General features: G+C 55.5%; 1 protein-coding gene across 1 annotated transcript; it reads left to right on the top strand.

Moving 5' to 3' along the window:
• The first annotated feature begins 336 nt into the window (after positions 1 to 336).
• Blacat1 (BLACAT1 overlapping LEMD1 locus) lies at positions 337 to 11,054 on the top strand. The gene is made up of 3 exons (XM_046452290.2): positions 337 to 428; positions 8,696 to 8,941; positions 9,204 to 11,054. The coding sequence occupies exon 3, from the start codon at positions 9,242 to 9,244 to the stop codon at positions 9,341 to 9,343; it is 102 nt and encodes a 33-aa protein (XP_046308246.1). The 5' UTR covers positions 337 to 428; positions 8,696 to 8,941; positions 9,204 to 9,241; the 3' UTR covers positions 9,344 to 11,054.
• Positions 11,055 to 11,404: the final 350 nt, after the last annotated feature.

Below are 11,404 nucleotides of genomic sequence, written 5' to 3'. Positions count from 1 at the left end.
CTCCACACCAATAGCCCGGCAGGGGGACGTGAGTAATACAGGCTGGTTCAGAGGGAGTGAGATCAAAAGCGAGTAGATACAAGAGGTTTGTGCTTCACCGACCAGACAGCCAGAGGCTCAATGAGACCTTTGTTACCCAGGCCCAAGTCAGGGTTGAAGGAATACCTGACCGCCCCCGCCTGCCCGTGCCCCGCCCCCACTGTCCACAGGGCTGGGGGAGGGGCGGGTCACAAGTGAGTCAAGTTGAGTTGGGCACAGCCCGGGCCTGGCCAGCGGTGGGCGGGAGGAGGGAGGAGGCCTGCCCTCACTGGGGCGTGGAGCTTCTGGGGGTGAGTGGAGGAGTGAGTGGCTGCCTGGCAGGCAGGAAGTGGCTCTGCGGGATTGTGAGGGAGACTGCGAGGGAGAGGGGGCCTCGTTGGGTCCCCCAGGTGAGCAGCCCTTGGGATCCCAGTTCCTGGCCAGGATGCCTTGGGAGGGCACTGAGGGCATTCTACCTGGAGCTCAAGGCCCTTTGCAGGTCCTTGGTCTGGGGCTCTGGAGGTTCATGAGAGGATGGGAAGGAGCCCAGGCTGTGGGACAAGGGCCGACCCAAAGTTCAGGTGGGAAACTGAGCAGGGCCTACATTGACCCTTAAGGTTGCGTAAGTCTGGGGGGGGGGGTGTGCAGTGATGGCGAGTCTGGGAATCCAGTTAGAGGAGGGTTGTCCCAGCCGGCCTCCTGCTAAGGACCAGGGAGTCTGCCCGAAGCCTGGGGGTAGGACTGAAGTGTGTATGTGTGTGTGTGTGGGGGGTGCAGCTACTCTGTGGCAGATACAGGTTCTGACCTGAGCCTGAAGCCTTTTGCCACCCTGTTGGGGGCCCCAGAGAGAGGTAAAGGCTGCGCCTGGAGATCTGAGTCCCCTGGGGCTTTCCTGAACCTGGGCAGACGTGCGGATACCCACAGCGAACCTGTTGTGGGAGAGGGGAGAGGAAATGGAACTTGTGTTTGGGACAGACCTTTTCCAGGGTCCTGAGATCTTGGTGTCCCCCAGTTCAGCTCTTCACCCTGGCCTGGGGTTGCCTGTGCTAACCACTGAATCCTGCTAACCAGAGTGGCAGTGTACTGATCCCTCCCAAAAAGCAGTGCCCAGGGTCAGCTCTTAGCTGGGCTGTCCCCAGCTGGTGGGCATTTCAACCCTGCCCTTTTCCTGCCTCCATCGAGATCCAACTAGGACTGAGGTCTTCCTGTCCTCCATATCTTGTAAGAATGGGTGCGCTTGGTGATTGCGCATACTAGTCCTGGGTGGTGGGAGCCACCCCAACCCTGGGAGGGGGTTCAGACTTTTGTTCCCCCTCTAAAGAGAAGGCAGTCGCTTGTCTTTGCGTTCCTTTGTCCACACCCTCCTTTGCCACTCTGCTTCCTGTGCTGGACTGGAAAGGGTTAAGTTTTATAAAGAGGGGAGCCTACTATGGGGCCTCTCTCAGGCACCGGCCGGCCAGCCTTGAAAAGAACCAAGATCCAGCCTTATTCGCTTAGGGAGGGGTTAGTTAGGAACCCTGGGAGGGGGCTGGAAACTAATTAAGGGAATTCGAGGAGGTCCTTTATGGCCAGGAAGCCACCCCTCCTCATACCCGGAGTGAGGGCCATTGTGTGGGGCCTTTGCAGGGCAAGAACTGGAAACTCATTACTGGGTTAGCTTTAGTGTTCTTGGGGCCAGGCAGGTGGTGGGGGATGGTGGGAGAATGTAACTTGGGGGGCCCAGGACTTCTGGGAGGCAGTGTGGGTGGGTCCGGGTGGAAGAGGATGGGAAGGGAGTTGGTGGGGTTCCCCAGGTTCCCTCAGCCGCCTGCTTCCTTTTGAGATTCCTGTTGCTGGACCCCCTCAGCTCTGCTGTGGCCTATGGCTTTTCATTCCTATGTGATTGCTGTTCCAAACTCATGTAGGGCTAAAAGCCATGGGCTACAGTGAGGGGCGAGCTCCTCCTGCAGCAGCTGTACCTCCTCACAGGACCAGCCACAAAGTGGGTGCCAGAAGGAGATCTGCTTGGGGGAGGGGACTGCAGGGGATTTAGTAACCTTGGGTCTGGGGCCAGGCTGTGTGTCCTTGGCCAAGTCACTTCCCCTCCCTGGACCTGGACCCTCACTCTGAAATCAAGAGACTGGACTGGTGATTCCAAAAGGAGAGAAAGGAGACATTCGGGCGTTCTAAGGCCTTATTGAAGTGTTGGGATCCCCCTTACCAAGTTACTGAGGCCTGGTTCAGGCCCAGAGATTTGGGGGCTGGAGTCCGCTGTTGAGCCACAAGGACTTGAGCCTTGTCAGGGCCTCGTCCTCACTCCCTTCATTCTCTGCTCAGCTTTGAATCCTCAGCCTTGGAACTCCTCAGTGACTGAAACAGGGGGACCTAAACTAAAAAGCCTGGACTTACCTAGGGGCAGCAAGTTGGAGTCTGGGGTCCCTGACCTCCCTTCTCCCTTCTTGCTAGTTGCTCAGCCTCCAGAGGCTCCCTGCCCGAGTGTATTTCCATTCCCACCCTGTTTAAATCTGCCTGACTCCATCCCTCCCATCCCCGGGAGACTCCCAACAGATGGAAATAAAGCTGGCGGTCTGGCTGGAGTGGCAGGGGAATCACCTCTCCTCCTGTAGCACCCCCGCCCCACAGCCCTCACTGGTCTAGCCCCAGTCTACCTAAGACACATTGCTGAAGGAACAGTATTATGTTTGATATTGATAATCAAAAGCCGAGTTACTTATAATGTCTTGGAGCCCTTAATTTCCCCCATTAACATTTACCAAGGGCCTACGATGTACCATGATTCTAACCATCTTACCTGTCCTGACTCATTTCATCTCTAACAGCCCTACCTATTATTAGCCCATTTCCCAGGGAACATGCATATGGCTAGTAAGGGGCAGAACTGGGATTTGAACCCGGATTGTCTGGTGCTAGGACCCATACTTTTCTTTTTTAGTTGTACATGGACACAATACCTTGATTTTATTTCTTTATTTTTATGTGGTGCTGAGGATCGAGCCCAGTGCCTCACACGTGCTAGGCGAGCACTTTACCACTGAGCTACAGCCCCAGCCCTAGAACTCATACTCTTGCCACATCATGCTGGATGCTGGGAAAGCCAACACCTGTGCTTAGGGAAGTGCTTTCTGAAACCTGGGCAGTGCTGTGCTCACCAGGACTGCTTCTCACCTGGGTCTCTGTGCACAAATTGGCCCTGCAGCTGGCCCCAGTCACCCTCTGTCCATCACTGGTTTTCCATTTCCAGCAGGAGCAGAGGAGGAAAACGAAAACAACAGGCCAGGCAGAGAGAAAGCCTAAGCCAGCTGGGTTTTTTGCTGGGGCTGATCCAGGCTACTTCCCCTCCTGCCCCAGCTCAGATGGTGAAAGGAACAGGAATGAGGATTCGCTGGGGGTTTCGCTTGCCTTCTGAGTTCTTTCATCACCCAGGGATCAGAGTTGGCCAGCTCCTGCCCCTACCTCCCTCATTGTCCCCCGGGCTCCAAATGAGCCTGTCTTATTTCCTACTCTGCTCTGAGGGCCTCCTGGTCTGCCTCCCTGGGCAACCATTCTTCTTAACTGGAAAGACATGGAGCAGTGCCCCTTTTTAGTCCCCTGCCCCTGGGCCCTTCCTGAGAGTTCTGTTATACAGTTTGCCCTGAAGCCCTCAGCACGGAGGAGAAGGCACAGGTGAACAGTTTTCAAAGGCTGTAGCTCCAGGAAAACCACAGCACACAGTAGGGACTGAGTAAGTATTAGTGGAAGGAATTGTGAACTGGGAGAAAAGAGGGTGAGGTGAAAGAGGTCATTGGCCATAAACAGATGCAAAACAGGCCCACAGCTCAGCAACTCCCCAGACAGGCTCACCTTTGCTGGGACTGGGCCTGGGTGCTTCTGGGGTTCCAAAGGTGGGCCTCCTTTCCATCCTTTGTCTCTTGGCCACCACCACTGGGGCGGGCCTGGAGAAGATAGGCAATTATATATTTCGCATAGTTGTTGGACTGCCTTGAATAGGCAAGCTGGCCTCGTGCCCTCTCTCCCTGAGGATTCACAGATCAGAGGGCTGCGTCTGTCCTGTCCCCTGCTGCAGAGCCCTGCAACAGAAAAATTCTGAGCAATCGAAGTCTCTCTCGCAGTCCTCAGATAGACCCAGCAGAAGGCCTCCCTTGGGAGAACAGGCCCCTGTTTAACCACGCTGAGATCCAGGCGAATCTCTCTGGTGGTATTTGTCCCATTTTTTTTTTAAAGTAGAAATGGAGTTTGACTGCTAAACCCTGCTTCTTTCTAAATGCAAAGACTATTGAAAAAAAAAAAAAAATCTCTGTCCCCATCTGTAGAAGGGGATGGCACTGAAGTTTAACCTCAGGGGATCTCTTGTGGCACTGTTAGTCTGGGTCTGCCACTGTCACGTTGATGCCCCTGTCTTCCTGTCATACTTGCAATGACTTTGAGGGTGGGCCAGCCTCTGGCAAACCCTAGATGCAAGGCACAAGGACCTTTCAGCCCCTGGCCACAGTGTCCCCCAATACCTTAGAATGCTGATAGATGTCTGGCTGCCCTTGTAGTTGGGCGGGGGTGGGGGGTGGTTCTTTCTGCATAGACTGGCAGGCAAGGAGCAAGGAAGGCTGACCTTGACAAGCTAGAAACTGTAGCCTCTGAAGCCCATGAAGGCAGAGAGGGCTTGGCTCCTGGTTCCAGGGCGCTCCTCTCCAGCAGGCCAAGAAGGAGTTAACTCCAAGGAGGACCCGGGATTCTCCTAGACTAGAGGCCAGTGCCCAGCTTTGCTCTGCCAACTCCGGGAAGAAGTCCTGGGATCTGTAGTTTGTGCCACCACCCACCCCTGGCCTGCCTGTTTATCAACACAGCCTGGCAGACTACAGTTCCCAGAAACCTGCAGAGGCTAGGCTTTGGGGGAGGGGGTGGGGTGTGAGGCTCTGTGATGGCAGGAGAGGAGAGGGAGGAGTGGGGAGAGAACCCAATTCACCCCCTTCCTTTTTAATTCTTTCTCCTGGTGTGTGTGCTCCACCGCCCGAGCTAATCCCCCAAATCCGGTCTCCTAAGCCGCAGCTGCTTCCCTTCGAAGTGATGAATGGCTCGGGGAGGGAAGGTGAATTCATATTTTAATTACTGAGGCGCAGGGGAGGGGGCGGAGGGCTCAGCATTGTTCCTGAGGCATTGAGGGCGCCCCTCCCTGGGTCACTTCTCCTGCCCTTTACCTGGGGTAGGGGGTGCTGGTAGGGGTGGGGGCGGGGGCATCTTGGCTTGAAGCTCCTCTGGTTCTTGAGCCTTGCAGGCTGAGGACTAGGAGGACAATTTTCCCCTCACTTGTCAGAGGATTCCTGGCATGTCCCAACACTTTGTGAATCTCTTCCTACCCTCCACCTCCACTGCCACCCACTTGGATGGAGGACATTGCTGAGGAGTTTGAGGTCTGCAAGCCCGGGAGCCCTGTCTTGGGAGTGTCTTCTTAGTTCTTCCAGGTTTCCTGCCGGTCTCCCATTCACTGCCCTGTTTTGCCCGAGGTGCTAGAGTTAGAGGACTCCTGGGGGTGTGGCAGGGAGAGGTGCAGCCTAGGGGACGAGGAAATGGGCGAGCTGGGAGCCTGGGGAACCCCCAGTGGGGATGGGAGGGTGGATGCCTTGTGGCTTGGCATCGCATCTGCTGGGCTCCCACACAGCTGGCTGGACCCAGAAGCGTCTATGCCCTCAGACCCCAGACCATCTTGGACCCATGCTGGGGAAAAGCCAGAGAGTAAGATGGAGAAGGAGTCAGGGCCAACAGCTTGCAGTCAGCAAGGCCACTGTCGGATAGGGGGAGGCTGGTCCAGTGTCCACTGCCTCCTTCCTGCCCTGGGTTTCTAGGGGCTGCTTTTCAATTCCTCAGCCCCTCCCGGATGCGGACATGGACCAGGAGGATGGGAGGGGAGTTCCCAGCAGGAGCGCAGATGAGTGGGAAGTATTCCAGAGGCTAGAAGAGGAGGGTCATCAGGACCTGACTTCTCCAGGGAGCCTCCAGCTGGTGCTGGAGCACATTGCCAAGTGTGAGGGACAAAGGCAGAGGAGGGAGCGACCGGACCCCAGCCTGGGCAAAGCAGAGAGCCGAGACCACAGCCCTGCCCCAGGGCTCCCCAGGTACTTGTTGGTGGGGGTGCTGAAGGAGGAGGGGTGGGGCCCACAGCAGGCAGGGACGACGTGGATGGAAGATGGGATTCTCTCGCCATGTGTCCCCCACTTCAGGGACTAGCCTGGCGACCTTTGTGCCAATGATGGAACCCAGGTTGCCTTCAGGGCTTGGAGTGGGACTTGCAGTGAGGCCCCTGCAGGCCTAGGGGAGAAGGGGGAGCATTCGAAATCCAAGGTCTGGGCAGAAGGACCAGGCCCTGTGTCAACACTCTGGCTTGGGGAACAAGGACCCAGAATCCCACGGAGGCAGCCAGCCTCTGACTCCCGGAGCCAGGTTGCAGCCTTCCCTTTGATGGGTAAGTCCTGGTTCTTTCTGGCCCTTCCCAGCCTTCCTTACAGGGTGGGCTGAGCCAAGGACTCAGGATTCTCATCCTGTCCCTCCTTCAGGGAGCAATAGTCACTTAAGGAGGTACATTTTGCTGTTTTGAAGAAAGAGCAGGCATTGGAGAGGACCTGGGGGAAGAGGGACAAAGACCTCCATATCCTGGGGCCAGAGACCCTGCACTGCACCCAGACTTGGGGGAGGGAATGATGGTCAAAGCTACTTGCCAGGTTTTTATTTATTTGGTACCAGGGATTGAACCCGGGGACGCTTACCCACTGAGCCACATCTCCAGCCCTTTTTTAAATAGTTTATTTAGAGACCAGCGTCTGGCTGAGTTGTTAGAGCTTCGCTGAATTGCTGAGGCTGGCTTTGAACTTGCGATCCTTTTGCCTCAGCCTCCCAAGCTGCTGGGATTATAGACATGCACCACTGCATGCTGGTTTTAGATGTGAGTTCCTTCCCCAGATCGGCTGTGTTATACTGTGGGTTTCTCCATATATTTTTCTGTAATCTTGGGGTATTTTGTTGACAGTGTCCTTGACCTATACCTCTGGCATGGAAGCGTATGCATTACAATTACTGATGGCAAGGGAAGCCTCCTGCTCTCCCTCTCCCTTCTTCCTGCTAAGGCTGGGATTCCCAGTGCCCTTCTAGTCCCTTAGATTTAGGGTCTGAATGTTAACCTCAAATAATCTCATGATACACCGAAATGAGGAAATGAAGGGTCAGAGAGGTACAGCTACTTGCCCAGGGTGACACAGCATACCAGCGTCAGAGCCAAGAATAGAACCTAGGCCACTTAAGCTCCAGCTCAGATCCCTATCTCTCTAGGTTTGTCATGGGAGGGATCCAGAGATAGCTGCAGTAGATGAATCTAGAAATATTGTAGTTGTGTCTCGGCATTGTCTATATATATCCCAGAGATTGCTCTCTGCTCACTATATATACTCCACCAGAGTGGGTGCGTAAGTGGTGCTGGAAAGCAGGTTATTAAATAACAGCCTACCTACCCGTGCTGACTCAAGCTGGGCCTCCTGCCCACCCAGCTGGCCATTGGAAATGCATTGCACCTATTAATTACAGCTATTAGCTGTATTACCAGGATGCTGAGAGGGGGAGGGAGGGAGGGAGGGAAATATCCTGACAGGACCCAGCTCTGCAGCAGGCACTGTGCTTGGTGGGGATCTCTGCTCTGGAGAAGCTGAAGAATTTGGCCAAGGGATAAGATTCGCCAGACCTGGGGAGGTGTCCAGAGAGCCACCACCTGGGTTAGGCCAAATTTCTCAGGGACAGTGGAGCCACTTTGCATATGGGCCTCAAATTTGGAGCCAGGGCATCCTGTGCAATCCCTGCTGGTGAAGGGAGGTCCCTCCCGCGTCCTCTTTCCAAACCCCTCTGACAGCCCCTTTAAGCCTCGCTCACCCACTTGCTGCCAGCATTCTTCTTAGAGAGAGGAGACTCCCAGCAGACCCAGAATTCCATGCAGGTGCCCCAGCTGTCCTGCCTGAACTGGCTCCTCTGCTCCCCCCACAGGGGCCGCTGCACAGGATGGGCAGAGAGGTGAATGGGGGGAATGTGCAGAGGCTGCAGCTAGGGAAACCAGAGTGCGAGCCTGGAGAAAGGGGCACCCTCAAGGACTGAACTGACCTCCCATCCCCAGCCACACTCTTGCAGAGTGGCCCCTGCCTGGCTCCTGGGCCAAGCACCATGTCAGCCAGAGGTGGAGCCCAGTGTGTCCAACCAGGGCAAGTCCAGCCTCAGCCTGTGCCTCAGACTGACTTTGATTTGTTTTGTTGTTTGGTACCGGGGACTAAACTCGGGGACACTTAACCACTGATCCATATCCCCAGCTCCTTTTTGTGTTTTATTTAGAGACAGGGTCTCGCTGAGTTGCTTAGGACCTCGATAGGTTGCTGAGGCTGGCTTTGAACTGACCTTCCTCCTGCCTCAGCCTCCTGAGCTTCTGGGATTACAGGCATCTGCCCCCAAGCACCTGGCTCAGACTGACTTTTGGACTAGGAAAGAAAGGAGGTCTTTCCCTTTTGTTTTGAGCCCCCAACCCCTTTGCCCAACCTATGTCCTAAATAAAATAGCCTGTTGGCTAAAAGAACTGGCTTTGCTGTCTGTTCTCTGCATGGCGAGTTGGGGGTGCGTGTTACTCTAGGCAGTGAAAGGACGCGTGTTCTGTTTCTTATAGATTTCCCTAAGGGTGTCAGACAGCTTGGGTCTGTTAAGGAAGGGAGGAGTCCGTGAATCAGTTCCAGGCTGCAAAGTAGAATCTGCTGGATGAAGGAGTTTCTTCAAGCTCCCCAAAATCCCACATTTGGATCATCGGATGTGCAACCTAAAGGAGCAAGCCGACCCCTCCCCACCTTGAACCTGTGTGACATGGCACAGGCCAGAGCTTATTTTGAGCCCATTGTTTCCTGTTGTACAACCACAGGTGTGTGGTGACGAGGGGAGGCAGAGGGTGGGGACAGTGGGCAGTAGCTGGGCTTTCTCTTGGATGACATCAGCTCCAGGTGGATCAGGAAACACAGATATTTCAAAGAGGTGGTGATCTGATGGCTTGACTCTCCCCCAGCTGGTGTGAGAGGGATCTGGGCAGCCTCAGCAAGTCCCAAGGGTTCTGGGAACAATAACCCCAGCTCGCTTCTCTCTTCCCGCCTCTCTCCTGCCCCTCTTCCCTGCTGCCTTCCCTACAGATCTTCTCTGGTGAGCGTCCCCCAGCCTGACCCAGGGCATGCCCCAGTTCACTTTCGCCTGCTTCTGTGGCCTCCACGGCTTCTGCAAGATGAAGAGGAAGAAGGAGGACGTTCACAGAGAGCGGGAAACAGCAGTGTGAGCAGAACCAGGGCCCCTTTGTCACTCCCTAGCAGGTTCCGGGCCTGAAGCTGCCCACTGCTGCTGAAGCTGGCAGCAGGAAGCCAGCAGGAAGCATCTTGCATCATGATTGAGCGGCTGCTCCTCTCTCTCCCCCGGCTTGGCCAGACTCTAACCTGAGGGCATCCACCTCCTGAATGCCTCCTGGGCATCCTCATGCCCACACCCATTAGCTTCCAATCTTCAGACCTCCCTGGAAAGAGGTCTCCACTGGAGAAAGGGAGACCAGGACCTTCCACTTGCCTTTGCAGACACTGAGAAGCCCCAGGGAGGCCACGGAGTGGAGATTCTCTCCTGCCCTGAGAGCTCTGGGGACTCTTCTCAGAATAACCTTCCTGGGAGGGACACTCTGCCTTGGATGAGGAGAGCTGATACTCAATAGGAAACTCCAGCAAAGAACCACCCAGCAGCCCTGCGGACCCTGGTTGAGGGCTAAGGCTTGTCTGGTACTTGGAGGTATGAAATGACCACCTCCAAGTCAGGATGGGGTCTCTGTGGGGACCCTAGGACCTGGGACTGCAGCATTCGTGAGACATGAATCTTTCCCGGCTCCTTCCCAATGTCCTCCTGGGCCATGTGGACCAGGCCTGAGGTGGAGAGTAGAGCCGGACACAGAGGCCAGGCAGCGGTGACCCTGCTCTCTCTCCATCCAGCACAAGGCAGTCTTTCTGTGGCTTTGGCCCTGACCCACCCACTTCCCTGAGGCCTGTGCCTCCCTGGCAGCAGCACAGATGTGGGGGGACCTGCCTCCCAGGCACTGATCCCTTTCTCAGGGACTGTCTACCAGGGGCCAGACTGTGGGCCCCTTTCCTGGACTAAGCTGTGACCCCCATTTATTCCATCTCCCTGCCTCACCCTGCTTTTCTGTTCTCAGGAGCCATGGGGGTGGGGATGCTGGCATGTGGTGCCTTCAGGGGAAACTTAGGGTAGGGGGACCTCTTGGGCTTCCCTTGACTTTTCCCCTCATTGTCCCACCCATCAGCCCTCTGGCACTGTTTCCGACACCCCTTCCCCAGCTCATTTCCAGGAGGTAGGAAGCAAAAGAAAACCCTTCCCCTTTCCTCCCTCTCTTTCCCTCTTTCCCTCACTCTTTCTTCTCGCCCTCCCTCCTTGCCTCTCCGCCCCTTTGGTCATCATGCCTGGAGCTGGTGCTGTGGGGGGCTCATGGACAAGAAAGCCAGTGACAAGAGACCCTCTGAGCAGATTCTGTTGCTTCAGCAGGCCCGCTGCCATCTTCATGGGGACGACCAGCGCAGGACCCATCACATCCCCACCAGCATCCAGAGACAGATAAGCAGGTGGCCTGGTATGGGAGGTTGGGGCCAAAGGGCCGAAGGAGCACTGCACTCCCCTTTCCCTGGAACGTGGGAGGACAGAGGCCTCTGCAGAACCTGGCAGCCTTGGCCTGCCCAGCCCACGCCCACACTCAGGGGCATTTCCTGGGCTCTGGGCAGATTTGGTGGGATCAAGGTTGTCTTGGTGTGGTCGGAGTGCAGCTTAAGAGTTCTTTCCTCCATCCTCCAACCCCCTCCTTTGCCCCTGCCTCCCAGCCCCAGCCCGCGACAATCTGTTATTTCCTTTTATATCCAAAGAATTATAAACAGAAGTCCTTCCCTCAAGCTAACAGCAAGATTCAGCAGTAAAGGCCAGTGGGGTCACAAGGGACAGAAGAACACCTACCTGGTTCTTTTTTTTTTTAATATTTATTTTTTTGGTGTAGATGGACACAACACAATGCATTTTATTTTTATGTGGTGCTGAGGATCGAACCCGGGTCCCACCCGTGCTAGGCGAGCGCTCTACCGCTGAGCCACAATCCCAGCCCCCTCCCTGGTTCTTTGTCCTCATGGACAGAAGAGGCCTTGGGCCAAGCAAAGACCAGGGCAGCAAAGCTTTCAGGGGGCTCTCTTGATACAGAAGCCAGACAGCCTGCCCCTGAGAGCATGTGTCCCTAGTGTGGCCCACGTGGCTGCAGCCCTGGAGAAACCACTCCTATGATGGTGGAGGATGAAATCGTATCCCC

Source organism: Marmota monax, unplaced genomic scaffold (genome assembly GCF_021218885.2).
Source record: "Marmota monax isolate L192 unplaced genomic scaffold, Marmota_monax_Labrador192_F-V1.1 WCK01_AAM20220418_F8-fsc00105, whole genome shotgun sequence".
Lineage (NCBI taxonomy): Eukaryota > Metazoa > Chordata > Mammalia > Rodentia > Sciuridae > Marmota > Marmota monax.
Note: the sequence above shows the minus strand (reverse complement) of the source record. Positions and strands in the feature narration are given on the sequence as shown.